At 53.8% G+C, this 18684-nt stretch overlaps 1 protein-coding gene across 1 annotated transcript in view; it reads right to left on the bottom strand.

Annotated features, from left to right (window-relative positions):
- LOC132320353 (electroneutral sodium bicarbonate exchanger 1-like) overlaps positions 1-18468 on the bottom strand; it is a 29569-nt gene extending 11101 nt beyond the window's left edge. Inside the window, exons 1-23 of the mRNA XM_059832634.1 lie at positions 18463-18468; positions 16011-16092; positions 15178-15306; positions 14594-14729; positions 14220-14380; positions 14063-14115; positions 13389-13546; positions 12932-13019; positions 12280-12426; positions 12011-12102; positions 11328-11502; positions 11058-11191; positions 10195-10440; positions 9987-10092; positions 9626-9633; positions 9472-9514; positions 8673-8786; positions 8163-8324; positions 7321-7572; positions 6613-6681; positions 5892-6065; positions 5655-5792; positions 409-490 (exon numbers count right to left, since the gene is read on the bottom strand). Of these exons, the coding sequence (XP_059688617.1) occupies positions 409-490; positions 5655-5792; positions 5892-6065; positions 6613-6681; positions 7321-7572; positions 8163-8324; positions 8673-8786; positions 9472-9514; positions 9626-9633; positions 9987-10092; positions 10195-10440; positions 11058-11191; positions 11328-11502; positions 12011-12102; positions 12280-12426; positions 12932-13019; positions 13389-13546; positions 14063-14115; positions 14220-14380; positions 14594-14729; positions 15178-15306; positions 16011-16092; positions 18463-18468 (2755 nt within the window). The remainder of the gene's footprint in view (positions 1-408; positions 491-5654; positions 5793-5891; positions 6066-6612; positions 6682-7320; positions 7573-8162; positions 8325-8672; positions 8787-9471; positions 9515-9625; positions 9634-9986; positions 10093-10194; positions 10441-11057; positions 11192-11327; positions 11503-12010; positions 12103-12279; positions 12427-12931; positions 13020-13388; positions 13547-14062; positions 14116-14219; positions 14381-14593; positions 14730-15177; positions 15307-16010; positions 16093-18462) is intronic.
- Between the last annotated feature and the right edge of the window lie 216 nt (positions 18469-18684).

Here is an 18684-nt window from a genome sequence, read left to right as displayed (position 1 = left end):
ATTCTTTTTAAAATCTTTGTATGGCACAAGGCGACAAGAGAAGATCCAATCAGTCCCATGATAAGGAACTCCAGAAGAAAAGAAGAAAAGCACAGCCTCGCGCCTGCAGCTGTCCAATTATTCTCCAGACCTCTCCAAGCCAGGAGCAGCCTCTGCGAGTAAACAAGCCGTGAATTATCCAGCCCCATGGCTAAAGCTCACACCGTGACCTCCGCGGGGGCTTTTTCCCTCTGTTGAAAAGCCGTAATATTAAAACACGTGAAAATAACTGTGCTGCTTTATTAAGAAGCATGGCACGTTTTGCTGCACATGATGTCACACCGAGTGAGGGACATTGTAGGGACTTTGTGCAACGGGAAAAGGCGCCGGGCTGGTGGCCCCTCTACCAGCATCTCAGCAGAGACTCACCTTCCAACTCCTCCTTCTCATAGTGAATCTTGGCACTGTTGCTCCTTCTCCCCTGGTCAATCAGTGCCTCCTCGTCATGCCTCTGTTTAGCAATGAGAAGAAGGTAAAAGTTGGGGCTGGGTGTCTAGAGCTCCCTTGCGTCCTGCCGGCAAGTCTCCTTCTCTCTTAGACACCGTTTTGCCTCCGTGCTGCGACCAGGGACGCTAAACCTGCCCCTGGCAGCCCTCCCCAGTGCAAAGCATCTCCCCCTGCCCATCCTTCTGCCCTCCAGGGAAATGCCAATGGGATTTCGGGGAGAGTTTTCCCCCTGTTTGGGGGATGCTCAGCCCTTCGGCTGTGCTACCTGTAACTCTTCCAGAAGTGTCATTTTGTAAGCCCCGTTCTGGTTCATCCTCACGTCGGTCACCGGTTTGGGGGGATAATTGAACCTCCAGATCAATCAGGGGGCCAGAGTCCCCCGGGACACCTGGACAGCTCTCACCGAGAGGAGCTCAGTGGCACCCAGTGTGCACCAACTCCAGAGACACAACAAGTGACCGTTTATGGCATCACAATCGGTGATGCGTATCCAGGCAGTTATTTAAAGCCACGCACCCCAGGACTCTTCCCGCTTGGAAAACTTAGTGGATGGGGAGAAACCAGCTCTGTTTTGGGCAAAAACTAGCCGGAATAGAGAAAAGGGGTGTAAATGCCGCATCCTGCTGGGCCAAAAGGCATAAGCAGCGTTTGGGTGTATTTAAAAGCACAAGCTGCCAAAATACGAGAGAGGTGCAAAGCCTTGGGGAAAATACGCCTTACGGGGCAAAATACGCATTAGGAGGAAACATAGGAGGAAACAGGACAAGTGAGCACCTCCGGCTCTGCGGCAAGATGCTCTCAGCGTCCCATGGCCCTTCTGTTGCAGCATCCTCGAAATCGCGGCAAGCCTTGCGCGGAGATGCCACCGAAGGAAAGGGCCCCGCTCAGAACTCACTCGGTCCCGGTTAGGCCACTCAAATGGACTCGGAGCGCTTATTTTGTTGAGGAAATTGCTGGAGGAGTTAAGGGTTTCGTAGAGCTGTGGGGTTGCGGACCTGTGGCCTTGGGATGGGATGGAGCAGGAAGGGGAGAAGCCTCCGGAAAGCAGTTTATCCCATCCCAGCATGGGCACCAGCACTTGCAAACGCTTTGCCTTCCCTCTCCGTCCTTCTCCGCTGCTGACAGGTGCCTGCAAAACATCACATTGTCAAAACTGGGCTGGGCAAGGGGATGCCGAGCTTTGCATCGCTCACTTTGGAGTTTTGGAGCAGCCAGAGTTGTTCCGCTTAGCACTATTTCCTAAGCACAAAGCTCCGGTTGGCTGCTTCGAAGCTGCTTTTGTTGGGAGGCTGAAAGCAGTAATTGCTTGTAAAACTGAAATCGGAAATCACTGGAGCAAAGGAGGAAGGTCCGACTTTTCGGGGAACGGTTCTCTTTGCAGAAGGTGAGTGCCTTTTCCTCCCTTCTGTACTACCAACCTCTGAAGAAATCAAACCAGAGTAATGAGTGCTTGCTGACAGGCACCCAGCAGTCTGGTTTTCAGCAAATAAAGGGTGACGATTGGGCAGCCTCACTATTACAATGTGCCTCGTTCTTCTGTATTTGTCCAGACGAGCTCCCTTCTGGCTCTCTACCAGCCCACGCAGGGACATTGCCATGTCCCCCCCAGGATTTCTCGGCTGTCTCAGCCCAGAGACGGGCTGCACGGGGACGTGGCGGGGCAGAGTCAGGAGGGGGCCATGCTTTGGGCACGGTGCTGAGCCCCACTCCACGCTGGCGGCTGCGTGGCAGGAAAAGCCTTTGGGGACCTTCTGCCGTGAACCTCAACATCAGCTCTCCATCCTGGAGCTGGAGGAGGTTGAGCGAAACCTCGGGGCAGCACCACGCTCCCTCCCAGGAGCAGCAAGCAGGGACCAGGGCGGAGGCACGAACCCACCGCAGCCGAGCAAGACGTCGGGCAAATGATATGGGACGGGATAGTGCATATACCTGATGTCAGGAACAAGCCTGGCCGGGCTTGGCAGACCCCCTGAAACCCAAAATTATTTCTATGGATTTATTACGGCTTTTCTGGAGGATGCTCCACACAGTGAAGTACTTTGCAGGACACAGCCCCTGCCCTGGCCACCTCCTGCAGGGAGGCTGCCAGATGCCACCACGTGCATTAAACCACCTTTTCTCCCCCCATCCTTCCCTCCTGAGCAGATGGCAGTCGTACGAATCCCAAAGCACCCAAAGCTTCGCCTCCAACACCAAGCGGCACTCGGAAGGCACCTTCACCACTCTTAGGGATTTACCCACGCCGGCCACCCTAACAGGGGCCGACCCTGGGATCCCGCTGAGAAGGCGGAGTCCCAGGGAAGGTTTCCCATCCCTCTTTGAGGAGTTCTCGGGTGACAGCTCGAGCTGGCTGCCTCCGGAGAGGGACCCCTACCCCCACTCATGCCCCCCAATTATACCTGTACCACCCAGCACCCCATCCCCAGGTCCAACCTGGAGGCCGAGCCCTTAATTCTCCCAGAGGGACATCACCTTCCCTTGGCTTCCAGCTCCGGCCTGGGGCTCTTCCCCAGCCTCTCCCTCCACTTACTCCAAACCCCACCCTCAGCACAGCCCCACACACACTCCCCTCCTCCTTCCTCTGACCTCTCTCTTCCTTAATCCTTTCCTCACCTCCAGCACACTATACAGAGGGAGCCAGACGCACCACCTCCTCCGCTGACTTCCCTGGCCAGGCGGGGACACGGTTGGAAAAATACTTTGGAATACCCGGAGCTGCTCAGCTCTTGCGGCCTAAGGCTTCAACTCCTTCAGCTGCTTCCGCCTCCCTTTTCTCGGGAACCGCTCCCGCGGCGCTGCAGGACAGCAGCTGTCCCCTCCGACAGTCACCATGCCACGCTGGCAAAAGTCAACCTACAGCTTGCAAAACCCCATCCCGTAAAAGCCGTCTGATTTTGGCCCTGCTTGGGGATGTACCCCTTTCTTCCTTACAGAGCAATTCTGTAGTTTCTTTTCCCCACCCGTTTGCAAGGAGCAACAACTTGCCCTTGGCATTTGGGGTTGGCTTCATGCACGAACAGGCTCCCGCAGAGGATGGGACAAGCCGATGGCAGGAGGGCTCGTGCACCCGTCCCAGCTGGGCACGAGGCACCAGTTGCAGACGCCGAGAGCCTGGAGCACGTGCTGAGCCCACAGCAAGATGCAGGGCTGCAAGGGGACCTTTTCTTCTGGCTTGTCCTCTCCTCCCAGGCTCCACGGCCAGCCGACTCGACCGCATGTGCCTGAGGTGACACCACAGCCCAACGACCCCCCGCCCCAAAACCTCAAGAGAGCACGAGAGCCATCTCTGCTTCACAGCTTCTTCCTGCATAGCGGCAGGGGAAGGGAGAAGGAAAAGGCATCTTGCCGCTTTCCTCCCGGCTCATCCCACCCTGGGAGAGAAGAGACTTTGCAAGGACAGGGGAGAAGAAAAAACTACAGAGTGCCAGGGAGGTAAAAGGAAGGAAAACAGCACTGAATGATAAAGCGGCAGCAGTCCCTCTACCACTACAAACCCACACCACCACACGCACGTACACACGGGAACTTCACGACACCGAACTCCCATTGACTGGCACGTACACCTCAGTTTGCTGGTCTAGAGATACTGAATGCCTGAAGCACACCAAGGAGAACTGAAAACATCGACATGGCTTTAATGGGAATCCTCCAACTGGAAAACAGCGGTATCTCCCCGTCTCTGCGTTGGCACGTCCCTGAGTCACGTTCTCACTCCTCCCCTTCAAAGCCGAGGCTCCTAAATAGCAAAACTGGGGGGAAAAAAGACAAAAAGAGGGAGAGCACCATCAGTGGAAGACCTGCCGGCTGCTGCTGGTTCAACCCTGTTCGTGGGACCACCCTGGCAGTGACAAGCTGGTTTGCATGCCACGGTCCTCGCTGCCTCTTCCCAGGGACGGGCCGTTTGCTCGGTACTGCCTGCCGAAGCACGGGAAAACTGTAGGCATGCGCCGTCGCTTGCAGAGGAGCACGGTCACGTTCACATGCAATCCTTTACCTCTTTCCTCCCCGGATTCAGACTGTTTCTGTGTTCATAGTGAGAGCCTTCCACACGCTCGTTTTCAACACTTCCTCCGAGATATTAATCTCGCAAGGATCAGTCCTGCAATAAATATTTCACAGAGCAATCCGTGACTACGGGAACTGATGCCACCAAGTGCGTTAGCATCAGCAAGAGGAACAGCGGGGCCCCGAGAATCAAAGCTCAGCATAAGCACGGCAGGTTTTGCTGGATGAGGAGTTTTGCGAGGCAAGCCTGAGAGCTGCAGAGCTACAGCTCCGTGCAAAGGCTCTTGCGGGCGTTTAGCCTTGGAGTGGGCTCCTAAGCCACTGCTGGTACAGATCATGCCTGCAACTCCTCGTTTTTACGTATGAGGATCTCCAGCTACCCTAAAGTCACTGAGGATGCGACTTTTTGGGGTCAGATGGGAGTTGTGCAGCCACTCTGCTTGGAGGCAGAGCCCTGCGATCCCCTCCTGCAGCCCTGCCCGTAGATGTGATTTTCCCACCAAGCTGACTGCTGCTTTCTATGGGACGCTCAAGAAAGATGCAAGTGGAAAAAATTGTGCCAAACACCTTCCAACTAATCTTGCCGGGGGTCCTGGCACTTGGTGGGGCTTTACCTGTCCCTGCTTTGCTTTGGGATATCCAAGTTGCTGGTCTTGCCCAGTTTCAGCAGAACTGAACCGGCAGCAGCAGCAGCTTCCATCATTTTCGGGGACTCCTGACGGAAAAAAGGGACAAATCAAGTTCTCTGTCTTGGATCCAAGTGGAAAAAACCTGAACACCCAGCAAAAACATTGCATGCTGCCCTCTCCTTCTGACTCGTGGCACATTTAGCTATTAGCGCAGCAGGGTAAAGACCTTTCACTCTGAATTTTTTTGGGGGGGGGGGTTAAAAACACTGTTACGAGCCAATCTTTCCATCATCTTCATCATCATCATCATCTGTTATTATAAATGACTCATTTAAAAAATTATACCTCTATTCAAGTGTTAAGCTCACTGCTCATTCAGGGAAAAAAAAGGTTAAGATGTGGGATCCAGGCTATTAGGATCTGTTTCTTTTGAGTTCTGATCTTGCCCCAACATGTAAAGACAAGCTGTGCTAGAAACAGGCAATCTCACAGCCCGAGGGAGATGTCCAGCCCCGAGCGCCCAGCAAGCGTTACCTCTTCTTCATTGGCTTCGTTTTTGGCACCGTCCAACTTCTTCTTCTTGCTCTCTGGCATAAGGTCATCCAGGAAGCTGAGCTCTCGCTTTGAGAAGCAGAAATCCATGGCTTTCCGGACAAATACAAGAGCCAAAACCTGCACGAAATAGAGGGAAGATGCGGTGAGGCCAGAGGTGGTGCTACATCTCACTCCAACGCGGCAAACATCCCTGTGCCGAGCGGCACCGCCTCTTACCATCATGGGAAAGACGATGGCGGCACGGGACACCTTGATGGCCCAGAGCAGGACGAGGCAGATCAGCTGGATCACGGTGAAGAAGTGCACCTTTCGCAAGGGGACGTGCCGCAGGTAGATGAAATCCGGCTGGTGTTTCGCCGGCATCCAAAACAGCTTCAAGCGATCGAAGAACTGCAAAGTCAAAGTGGAAAAGTTGCCACCTTGGGACTGCGGAAAGCTTCTGGCCCTCTTGAGACGTGGAGGGAGTTTTCAGGATCTCGCTCGCCATGAGAAACCGTGGATCCCACTATGCTCCTCCTGGGAGCAGCACCCATTTTCCCTTCGCTCCAGCTAGAAACCAGCTTGCCCGTGAGAGCTGCCCACCCACGTGCAATTATGCCACGTTATTCTATGATTAGCTTGTCTTGGCCCACTGAATCCCCCAGCAAGGATTTCCACCAGTGGTAGAAATTGCCTTCCCTGTGCACTCAACTCCCCCATTTTCACCTAACCAAACACTGGCCTGCCCTAACCTGTGTTTAAACAGGGAGCGCTCAACTTGCCCGGTCCTCCCAGCCCTATAGACCTCCTGTGCCTCCTCCAATCTTTTTCGTACACAAAATATTTTCATTGCTTGCTTTCCGAGAGGTTTTTTTCCCATGCTGCTGCTTTTTTCCTGCTTCTACGGAGATGAAATACCAGGCAGCGGACATGCTGCACGCTGTAAAAAAGTCCGTACCTGAATTTCTCCGAGCGACGACACGCCCATGTAGAGAAAGACGCCGTAAAGCACAGGCATTGGTATAAACTGAAAGAAAGAATGCAATCATTTATTTTTTTAAATTGCATTTTCAGTAGTACCACTCTCTTCTACAGGCACTGCCTCAAATTGCCTACAGCTTTCCAGTTTCCACAGGGTTAGAGACGTGTCGGATTTTAACCAGCAGAGCTTTTGTGCCTGCGAGTGAGCTAACGCTCTGCTTTAGGCTGACCGTTGGAGTTATCTTTCATCAGCAGAATCCTATCTTCCAGAAAGGTTGGAGGAAAACAGGCGACCATGCTACCATATGCCACGTTCTGTGACGGTAGAAAAACCTTTCTCCTTATTCTTGTAGCAACAAGCAAAAGCGACGTGCCTCCTCTTAGCCTAGCGAGGAGATTATCTTGTGGGAGGAACACGCAAGGAAGCCCATGGAGATGATTTCAGTGTGTTTAGCTACTGGAACGGCTGTGCTGAGGCATTTGGGGGAGCAAATTGCCATCGATAACGTGCTGAACGGCTGGAAAGCGTAAGCGAGGAGGCTGCTTCCCACTGTGGGTCAAGCCCCAAGGTTTGGGATCACCTCCTCCTCCACTCCACAGCTGCTTGGGCCTGGAGAGAGGGGACTGGTTTTGGGTAACCTCCAAAAAGCTCGTGGCTGTTGGGTGTTTTGCATTTTCCTCTTACCTTTAACACAGAAGTGAAGAAGACAGAGCAGCCCATGAGCACAAAGATCATGGAGCCAGTGACTCTCTGCTCTCGTATCCCCAGAAACTTGGGTTGTTCTCCTGGAGCTGTGCACTCAGACTCGACTTTGAGGCTATTCACGTGGGTGATGGACAGGACGGTGGCAGCCACAAACCAGGGCAGCCCCATCACGGAGCACACCCCGAGCATCACGGCCACCATGAAAAGGTCCAGGTGGTACCCACATCCTTTCTGCGGGAAGCAAAACAAGGAGATGAGCGTCCCACAGCACAAGAGCAAGGACAACGTCGCAAGTCAGGCTCAAACCCCGCTAGAGCGCAAGTCAACTTCTTGAGAATTTAAAACACGCCTCGGAAACAAATAAGGAGGTATCTGCTCTTTGTGCAAGCCCCTTGCATGAAAAGGTGGCAGGAGTTCAGACAAAGTGGATTTGGTTGTGCGATAGCTACTTCTCAAAAGAAAAAAAGAGACCGGGTTTTTTCCTTTATAAAGAAATTTCCACCACTTGCAAGTAGGATGTGACTCTGAGTTATCCCTGGCAGCGCGTCAACACAATTCGATCCCCCATTCACTGCTGACATTTTAAAACAAAACCACGCTTCTCTATTGCTCCAAGATTAATTTGCTCCTCTGAAAGGCTGCTCATCTGAACTCCCTGTCGTTTGCTCCCTGTGTCATCATTAATGCAGGAGAGCATCCTGCCACGCAGCCTGACGTTTTCCCAAACCAATGCCTTCCCAAAGCATTTGGAATAGGAGCTTCTCCCCGTGCCTGCAGCCCGGAGTGGGTTGGGGATGGGCTCATCTCTTGCAGCCCCTTACCTTCAGCCTGTGCTCCTTCCTGTTCACAATAACAGCAGTGATCTGCTGGTCCATGAAGATCAAGATGGTGCAGAGCAGAGCTGGGATGAGCGCAGCCAACACCGTCCACCAAGGGTTGGGTCCTACGGGGCTGATGAACCACCCGCGGTCGTCTCTGGTAGGCTGCAACAAAGCACACACATCAGCATCATCTCCCAGCCCAGCCACCTCACTGGCTTTGCTTTTCCCCTCCATTCCCATGTCAGAGCACCTCCCAGCCCTGGCTTCACGTCACCCTGGGGTTCAGCACTGCCGGTGCCCTCTTTGCAAGCACCTACAGATACTTCTCCTGGAGGTATCTAGTTTTGGGGCTGTCTTCTCCTTTCCCGAAGGAAACAATGCGCTTGGAGGCAGAAGAGGAGATGGTCGCACCACCAGCATCTCCTCCGGACTCAGCCCTGTCCTGCCCCGGCATCACCTTGTGGCATCCCCAAGGGCTGAAACCAGCTCCCTGCCAAAACACCCCGTTACCTTGAACATATGGGGGACGTGGAGCTTCGGTGATGGGATCCCAATCATGAAGTCCATGAGCACCATGACGACGATGGTGAGGAAAACAGCAAAGTCGCTTACTGTGGACCGTACCTGGGGCAAGAAACCAGAGCTGAAGGGGGCGTCGCAAAGGGGGCCACAACATGACATGGAAAAGTGAGGGACGTCAACGCCATTAAGACCGGTTAACAAAACCCCTCCATGCTGAGGACATGCAGCCAAATCCCTTGGTTAGATACCGTTGCTGTGTTTGTGCCTGTGAGATCTGGTGCCAGGCAATACAAAATGTTTAATTAGGTGGAAAAGGGTTGTCTTAATTGAAACCTTAAAAAAAAAAATAAAATTACAAAAGAAGGAAGCAGATGTCTGCCACGACAGCCACGCTCACAGCTAAAACGGGAATAAGGCACTGAGGCATCATTTGCTCCTCAAAAGGAAGAAATAGTGTCGTTTGCTATGGCAGCTCCTCAGCTGAATCAGCCTTCCCCTTGAGCACATAATGCACAGAAGGTGAAAAAAAGTAACTGTGGAAGACCTGATTTCCCACTGCCTGAGCAAGAGATGGCTCCAGGACAGGTCGCCAGGCAGGTGGGAAATGCTACGATCCTTTTGCGCTCATGGAAATGAGTGAGGGACGTCCACGCTGATGGAGAGCTTGGCCTTCAAGGTCAACGTTTCCCAGCTCGACCGAGTGGTGGCAAATACTGCTTAGTGCTCCAGGAAAGCCATTTTGGGAAATGAGCGTGGAGACTGCTGCTGGCCACCGTCTTCTACCTACTCTGGTTGGGAAGTATCGGCTGGTCTTAAACTTCTTCAGTAAGCTCGACAGCACAAAGGTGGAGAAGAAGAGGATGCAGCACCAGAAGAGGACGTCAGGCGTGTAGGGGCCATTGGGTCCACAGGCAGGTCCTTGAAACTCTCCATGCAAATACCGACATTCCTGGAGAAACAGAGCATCAGGACACAAAGGCAGTGCACGTGCGGCAAGGAAACCTCGCATAACGAGGGGGTTATTTCTGCTGCCGGTCAGAAATATTGTCCTGCCACCGCGTTGAGGAGGCGGACAGTTATTACCCACGATGTTGGGCACAAGGTGGACTGGACAAGGTGGACTCTCCTTCCCAGGACCAAGCGGGTTAAAACCACCCATTAGATGTAAGCAATGACTTTTCAGAGCAGCACTAGCACAGCTGGAAGCCCATCACCACCTGAAGGGCTCCGACTTGCGCACCACGCGAATGCCCCTGGACCCCGTGGCCGCGGCACGAGGAAGCAGTGGCTCGGGGCACTTACGGTCACCGTGAGGTTTTCCCAGGCGATGCCAGACACGTTGATCTTGTTGCTCTCCCAGAAACGCAGGGTTTCATTGCTGGGATGCGTCGGTGCCTCACACTTACAGCTGGGAGGAGAGAAGCCAAGACACGGGTAAGGGAGAGGCGATGCAGGTGCAGCCCTGAGCTCCTGCCAAGGGGCAGGGGCGTTTTAGGAGGAAAAAACCCACTAGTCGATGGTGAGGAAGTCGAGCTGGCTGTGCATGTGCACAGGGTAGGTCTCCCGCAGGTGACTCAGCTTCTCTAGAGCCTCGTAGATGAAGATGAGGCAGATGAGGGAGGCGAAGGCTTCTTCAGTGAAGCGGGTGATGTAGCACACCAAAGAGCTGGCGTCGGTGGCCACCAGCACGATGCAGAAGAAGGCGGTCCACAGCCCGATGCATGCCCGCAGAGAGAGATAGGAGAGCGTGTACTCCCTGGGAAACCAAAATAAAACCAAGGGTGGAAAGGCCAGCAAGAGGCTCCAAGTTGGGGCTTAATGATAAATTTAAATTGCAATAAGGGTGGTTCATCTCACATCGAAGTCATCACAGCAGAAGGACTGTCATGGAAAATACCCATTTCACATGAAAAACTCCTACTTTTTCAATGAAATCATCCAAACTCACAACATTTCAGCAGTAGACTATTTGGCTACCTGAGCAAACTGTATTTCCACTTCCAGCAACAATCAGGCTAAGAAGTGCCTTGTTTTGTACTCAGAGGGAAGCAAATCTTCCCCCATTCCCAAACCAGAGTGATTTGTCTCCTCTTCCTTGTGCAGCCCATCTTGGGCATCCACATCCTTGTGGTTTCTCCTCCTCCAGCTGCTTCGCTTTAAGCCTAAAACCCCCAAATGACCCCATCCATCCTTCAGAGAGCCAGGGCTCTCGCACCATCACATACTAAAGCAGCAGCGTGCAGCATCTGTGACACACAAGACAACTTCAATCGAACAACTGCCGCTGAGAGAAATGAAAGACAAACATCTTTTCTCCATCCCCGCTGCCTTCTGAAGGCTCTCACAGCACCCGGCCGCAGCAACCAGCCTTACTTGCAGAATTTGTAGAGGATCTTCTCAAAGACGAGCACGGGTCCGGTGCTGCCGAGGATGGTGAGAGGTTGGCCAGCAAAGAGGGAAAACACCACGCCGGTCATGGAGGCACCCAGCAGCGACTCCATGGCACTCTGTCCGGGGAAGAGAGGCAGCAGTGAGTACAGAAAGCATTAGGGGGAAAAAAAACCCAGAGCAAACTCACTGCAGCAAGGACTTTTGCATGAGTTTTATCCTCCCCCGTGCCACCCAACAGAGAGAGCTGCTCACTATGTGGCCATCGGTCGCCTCCCCCAGCAGTCCCCCAAAGGTGATGACAGGGGACATGCAGGCACAGTAGAGGAAGAGGAAGGACGCCAGACACTGCAGCCTCAGACCATCCCGAAAGTCGCTCCAGAACCACGGGGCTTTTCGCTTCACATCCAGGATCAAACCTCCAAAGAGCCTGGAAGAAGGACAAAATAGAGACAGTTCTCCTGCAAGACCACATGGACTTTTCTTGGCTGCAGAAGGGCAATCACAAGCATGGAGTAATTTTCAGTGCTGAAAAGAAGCCGTCTCCTTCTCCCTTTTTACACCCACTAGAAGCTGAGGCACGCCAAAATGCCCTCCAACAACAAAAATAAAAAGAAGAAAAAAGAAAAAACAAGACCTAACCTGAGAGCCCATCCCCTCTTACTGCAACACTCCCTTGCTCTGAGAAGCAGCAGAGCTCTACCTGGAGGTATTTGCACATCTGCTTCCACCCCAAATCAAGAAAACCTGTGTGCAATGATGCTGTGGCTGAGCCCAGCTGCCCACATCTCCCACCTGCCCAGCCCAGGGACACAGCTGGGCATGTGGAGCCCCTTCACTGAACCAAAAAACCCCAAAAACCTGCTCAAAGGCAAGGTGCATGCTCAGATTTGGGAGGCAAGCAGAAAAAAAACACCCCAAACTATCAAAGCTTGCACCTTCCCGTCCGCTCCAGTTCAGGACCGCTGTGCTTCTCTGGCTCACTGTCAGAAGCACTGTCATCGAGAGCTCCTGGCATCTTCCTTTTTTCCTGTTCAAATGGAAATAAGAAAGACAGCTATTTGTAACCACTGGCTTGTTTTGCTTCTGGTCTGGCCATGTGACTGTGTCAAACAGGGACCTGGTGAATCTGGACCCCTGAACAGCATCCCCAGCTGCCTGCCGTCCTGCCCGTCCCCCTCGCACCTCCCTCCACCGCAGCACCCACCTGCGAAGGGACGTTTTTTGGGGGCTCGATTCGGATCGATGGATCCCACTCTCCAGGCGGCAAGACCGTGACCTGATCCAGAAACTCATCGATGCCGGCCACGAGGTCAGCCCGGTTCTTGGCTTTATAGGCGACGTCATGGAAAACCTGCCCGTAGGAGACAACCTGCTCAGAGGACAACCCATCTCGCATGCCCTAAGCAGTGCAATAAGCACTTGGCTAAACGCAAGATAATTTCCCCCAAATTTCCTGCTGGCAATGGCAGGAAGTATTCCCCCAAAAGGAAAAATCTGTCCATCGTGTTCCTTGTAATCCTCTCCTCCACGAGGCCCCCCATCCCCCATGGCACACCGCAGCCTGTTGCTTAAAGAGGACAAGTTTTACTGGCCCTGGCAATGCCACCACTGGGGACAGCGTGCTGGGGACCCTGGGGAGAAGGACGAGGTGCAGGATGCACCCCGGGTGGGATTTCAGCCTCCAGGATGTGGGGTGATGCAAACGTGCGTGTTTGCTTTGGGCTGCAAACGAAGGGTGGGCTATTTGGAGAGCTGCCAGCAGCGGGGACAGCAAATGCTCTTCCTCACTACTACAGAGACAGGGAGAGGTGAAGAAAGCCAAAAATGACCCAGAGATATCCCTTCTCACGTCGCACCTCATCCGTCATGATAGTAGCCATGGACCTGCCGATCTCATGGTACTGATGGGCTTTTCCTTCTGGTCCAAGCAAAACAAACAGGAACCTGGGCAAGACAAACAAAAGGAGAGAAACGAACGTGTCATGGCTCAAAGAGCACCCAAGGAAATCCCTGGCAGCTCCCAGCCCAGAGCACGGCTCGAGAGGGGACACGGAGGCTCACCGACTCCGGTGATGAATTGGAAATTCATCAAAACCCATCGCAAATTTCATTTTGGGGCCAACTCTCATTCACGTTGGCCAATGGGTTTAAAAGCTACAGCAGGGAAGGGGGAAATGAAGGCAAGGAGACGTGGCTGGCAGAAACGTGCTGGCTCCCGCTGGCCTTGTTCCCTTGGGATGCCAAACTGATGCATGCCATCTGATGTTTTGTTGGGGGGGTTTGAAATAAAAACTTTGTGCTTCTCGTTCAGACCTTGTTGGGATGGGAACTTCCGTCATGCCCGAGAGGAGGACAGCCGGGGTCAGGCGGACAAATGCCACGATGGGCTGGCGAAGGAAATCCAGCTCTCCTACGAGCACGTTGGACGCTTCAGCCCCGCTGGGAATTTTCTTCATGAAGTGCAGCTCCGCCTGGGCACAACAAGCCATTTTCAGGCAATGACCCCAAAAGCAAAGCCCACAGCACCCTGCAGCTCCCTCTGCAGCCAAGGTTGCAACAGCAAATTCGGCCCTGAAGGCCTAAGAAAGCTATGAGTGTCTCACCTTGCTTAAATCCGTTGTGCTGGTCTCATGGTTCACCCCATTTTTAGCTTCCACAGTGGTGGGAGAAGGATGAGGGGTAAGTGTTTGAGCTGGTAGAAAAAAGAAAGACACTCAGAAAGACGGACAAGGAGCAATTGGGATGCTTCTCCTTTGCTAGGACAAACCTAATGGGGCCAAAGCCCTGCAGAAACCCTCATCTGCTGCCAAAGCCCTGCAGAAACCTTCACCGGGTGCCAAAGCCCTGCAGGAACCCTCACCTGGCTTGTCGAGGAGGTGCAGGTCCGACCCCTTCTTGCTCACATCAGCAAACGAGCGGAGAAGGCTGTTTCTTTTCTTCTCGTTCTGATGGTGGTGCTTCTTCAAAAGAACTTCTCCAATTTTTGCCCGCGTGCGCTCGTCAAACTCCGTGAGCTGTTCTTGCTGGCCCAGGATCAGATCTGAGCATGGCACAGGAAAATGAGGCAGGGTTTGATCTGTGAAGGAAGGGCACAGCGGCGAGCCAAGCTCGACCGTTCCCGGAGGGACGCGGCACCCACAGTACCTGCGATCTCTTCGATGCTGTTGGCACTAATGTCCAGCAGCACCGTGCCATTGATGATGCAGCTCCTCAGCTCAAAGAGGCTGTGCAAGGACAGCGTGGCCACATAGGGCTTGCTCCAGCACTCGCCGCCGTCTTCCACGTCCTCCTCAAACTTCAGCCACCTGCGGACATCGGGTGCTGTCAGCCCCATTGCAAGGAAACAGCCCCAGCTCTCCAACCCCTTTAACAGAGCTACAGGTAGCAAGAGGAGACGGCTCCTTGCATCAGCACCTACAGCTGCAAAAACTTCGCGTCCTGCGGAGCGGAAAGCAGAGCCCGCGTGCACTGCTGGCGCAGGGACTCCTCTCCCACCACAGCCGGCAGCAGGGATTTACCTTGCCGTTTCCTTCCACTCGGCATCTTCGCCCTCTTTCACGCAGATCTCATCCAGCTCGGTGAACAAGGCGTGAGGGACATGCTGCTCGTCCTCCTTGGTCCTGAGGATGAACTGCACCCGCTGGGACGGGGTGCCTGGGGGCAGAACACAGAGACCCATCCCGTTACCACGCTCGAATATGGCCCATCACGCTCACATGCAAAGCGGGCATCAGATCGGCACCAGTTCAGCCACAAATATTGGGCCGGCCCCTCTCCCCTGGCTCTGTTGGGGCTTGCACAGAGCCACGGAGAAGGAGAAGCATCTATTCCACCCCTGCACAAGGATGGGCAGCTTTCCTTCCCCACATTTCCATTTTTAAAGCAGGCATCCCGCTGAGGAAGATGAGCCTAAATCCATTATACATTTAACTACCTCAAAAAAAAAAGATGAAAGTTTTGAAAAAGAGGGTCTTGTTAAATAATGCCACTTTCCCTCGGAAGAACAGCAAGTCACTCAAACTAGCCACATGGACCTGCTTGCAGAAGACCCCAGCGCCCATGTAGCCCCAAGGAGTTTAGTGAACGGGGTGGCGGGACTTACAGTGGTAGCCCCGCTCCGTCGGGGCACAGTCCTCCTCCTGTTCCCGATGCTTCTGCTTGTGGGGTCGGTGATGCCGGTGGCATTGCCCCACCAGCGGCATCTGCACGCCGGCGTACAGGGTCCGGTGGCCTGCAAAAAAGCAGCATTTGCATCACTCGCGATATTGGGGAGATGGATGACGCAGACACCACGGTTAAATCAGTGCAGCCGTCCCAGGAGGAAACACCAATTTTGTTTTCACTGGATCCCTGAATGTCACAGACCTCTCCTTTTTTCCAAGCCTGTTTTACTCGAACTTTGCAACAACAGAGCAACAACAAGTGATGGCTCCCCCAAAAGTGCCCTGAAAGCATCCAACCTCTTCTCAAATTCCAGCTTGGGCTGGCCAACACTCAGCCTTGCTCATTAAGCAGTGACAGAAGGGAATTCTTTTTAAAATCTTTGTATGGCACAAGGCGACAAGAGAAGATCCAATCAGTCCCATGATAAGGAACTCCAGAAGAAAAGAAGAAAAGCACAGCCTCGCGCCTGCAGCTGTCCAATTATTCTCCAGACCTCTCCAAGCCAGGAGCAGCCTCTGCGAGTAAACAAGCCGTGAATTATCCAGCCCCATGGCTAAAGCTCACACCGTGACCTCCGCGGGGGCTTTTTCCCTCTGTTGAAAAGCCGTAATATTAAAACACGTGAAAATAACTGTGCTGCTTTATTAAGAAGCATGGCACGTTTTGCTGCACATGATGTCACACCGAGTGAGGGACATTGTAGGGACTTTGTGCAACGGGAAAAGGCGCCGGGCTGGTGGCCCCTCTACCAGCATCTCAGCAGAGACTCACCTTCCAACTCCTCCTTCTCATAGTGAATCTTGGCACCGTTGCTCCTTCTCCCCTGGTCAATCAGTGCCTCCTCGTCATGCCTCTGTTTAGCAATGAGAAGAAGGTAAAAGTTGGGGCTGGGCGTCTAGAGCTCCCTTGCGTCCTGCCGGCAAGTCTCCTTCTCTCTTAGACACCGTTTTGCCTCCGTGCTGCGACCAGGGACGCTAAACCTGCCCCTGGCAGCCCTCCCCAGTGCAAAGCATCTCCCCCTGCCCATCCTTCTGCCCTCCAGGGAAATGCCAATGGGATTTCGGGGAGAGTTTTCCCCCTGTTTGGGGGATGCTCAGCCCTTCAGCTGTGCTACCTGTAACTCTTCCAGAAGTGTCATTTTGTAAGCCCCGTTCTGGTTCATCCTCACGTCGGTCACCGGTTTGGGGGGATAATTGAACCTCCAGATCAATCAGGGGGCCAGAGTCCCCCGGGACACCTGGACAGCTCTCACCGAGAGGAGCTCAGTGGCACCCAGTGTGCACCAACTCCAGAGACACAACAAGTGACCGTTTATGGCATCACAATCGGTGATGCGTATCCAGGCAGTTATTTAAAGCCACGCACCCCAGGACTCTTCCCGCTTGGAAAACTTAGTGGATGGGGAGAAACCAGCTCTGTTTTGGGCAAAAACTAGCCGGAATAGAGAAAAGGGGTGTAAATGCCGCATCCTGCTGGGCCAAAAGGCATAAGCAGCGTTTGGGTGTATTTAAAAGCACAAGCTGCCAAAATAGGAGTGAGGTGCAAAGCCTTGGGGAAAATACGCCTTACGGGGCAAAATACACATTAGGAGGAAACATAGGAGGAAACAGGACAAGTGAGCACCTCCGTCTCTGTGGCAAGATGCTCTCAGCGTCCCATGGCCCTTCTGTTGCAGCATCCTCGAAATCGCGGCAAGCCTTGCGCGGAGATGCCACCGAAGGAAAGGGCCCCGCTCAGAACTCACTCGGTCCCGGTTAGGCCACTCAAATGGACTCGGAGCGCTTATTTTGTTGAGGAAATTGCTGGAGGAGTTAAGGGTTTCGTAGAGCTGTGGGGTTGCGGACCTGTGGCCTTGGGATGGGATGGAGCAGGAAGGGGAGAAGCCTCCGGAAAGCAGTTTATCCCATCCCAGCATGGGCACCAGCACTTGCAAACGCTTTGCCTTCCCTCTCTGTCCTTCTCCGCTGCTGACAGGTGCCTGCAAAACATCACATTGTCAAAACTGGGCTGGGCAAGGGGATGCCGAGCTTTGCATCGCTCACTTTGGAGTTTTGGAGCAGCCAGAGTTGTTCCGCTTAGCACTATTTCCTAAGCACAAAGCTCCGGTTGGCTGCTTCGAAGCTGCTTTTGTTGGGAGGCTGAAAGCAGTAATTGCTTGTAAAACTGAAATCGGAAATCACTGGAGCAAAGGAGGAAGGTCCGACTTTTCGGGGAACGGTTCTCTTTGCAGAAGGTGAGTGCCTTTTCCTCCCTTCTGTACTACCAATCTCTGAAGAAATCAAACCAGAGTAATGAGTGCTTGCTGACAGGCACCCAGCAGTCTGGTTTTCAGCAAATAAAGGGTGACGATTGGGCAGCCTCACTATTACAATGTGCCTCGTTCTTCTGTATTTGTCCAGACGAGCTCCCTTCTGGCTCTCTACCAGCCCACGCAGGGACATTGCCATGTCCCCCCCAGGATTTCTCGGCTGTCTCAGCCCAGAGACGGGCTGCACGGGGACGTGGCGGGGCAGAGTCAGGAGGGGGCCATGCTTCGGGCACGGTGCTGAGCCCCACTCCACGCTGGCGGCTGCGTGGCAGGAAAAGCCTTTGGGGACCTTCTGCCGTGAACCTCAACATCAGCTCTCCATCCTGGAGCTGGAGGAGGTTGAGCGAAACCTCGGGGCAGCACCACGCTCCCTCCCAGGAGCAGCAAGCAGGGACCAGGGCGGAGGCACGAACCCACCGCAGCCGAGCAAGACGTCGGGCAAATGATATGGGACGGGATAGTGCATATACCTGATGTCAGGAACAAGCCTGGCCGGGCTTGGCAGACCCCCTGAAACCCAAAATTATTTCTATGGATTTATTACGGCTTTTCTGGAGGATGCTCCACACAGTGAAGTACTTTGCAGGACACAGCCCCTGCCCTGGCCACCTCCTGCAGGGAGGCTGCCAGATGCCACCATGTGCATTAAACCACCTTTTCTCCCCCCATCCTTCCCTCCTGAGCAGATGGCAGTCGTACGAATCCCAAAGCACCCAAAGCTTCGCCTCCAACACCAAGCGGCACTCGGAAGGCACCTTCACCACTCTTAGGGATTTACCCACGCCGGCCACCCTAACAGGGGCCGACCCTGGGATCCCGCTGAGAAGGCAGAGTCCCAGGGAAGGTTTCCCATCCCTCTTTGAGGAGTTCTCGGGTGACAGCTCGAGCTGGCTGCCTCCGGAGAGGGACCCCTACCCCCATTCATGCCCCCCAATTATACCTGTACCACCCAGCACCCCATCCCCAGGTCCAACCTGGAGGCCGAGCCCTTAATTCTCCCAGAGGGACATCACCTTCCCTTGGCTTCCAGCTCCGGCCTGGGGCTCTTCCCCAGCCTCTCCCTCCACTTACTCCAAACCCCACCCTCAGCACAGCCCCACACACACTCCCCTCCTCCTTCCTCTGACCTCTCTCTTC

Source organism: Gavia stellata, chromosome 35 (genome assembly GCF_030936135.1).
Source record: "Gavia stellata isolate bGavSte3 chromosome 35, bGavSte3.hap2, whole genome shotgun sequence".
Taxonomy (NCBI): domain Eukaryota; kingdom Metazoa; phylum Chordata; class Aves; order Gaviiformes; family Gaviidae; genus Gavia; species Gavia stellata.
The sequence above is the reverse complement of the archived record's forward strand: the minus strand, read 5'-3'. Positions and strand labels throughout refer to the sequence as shown.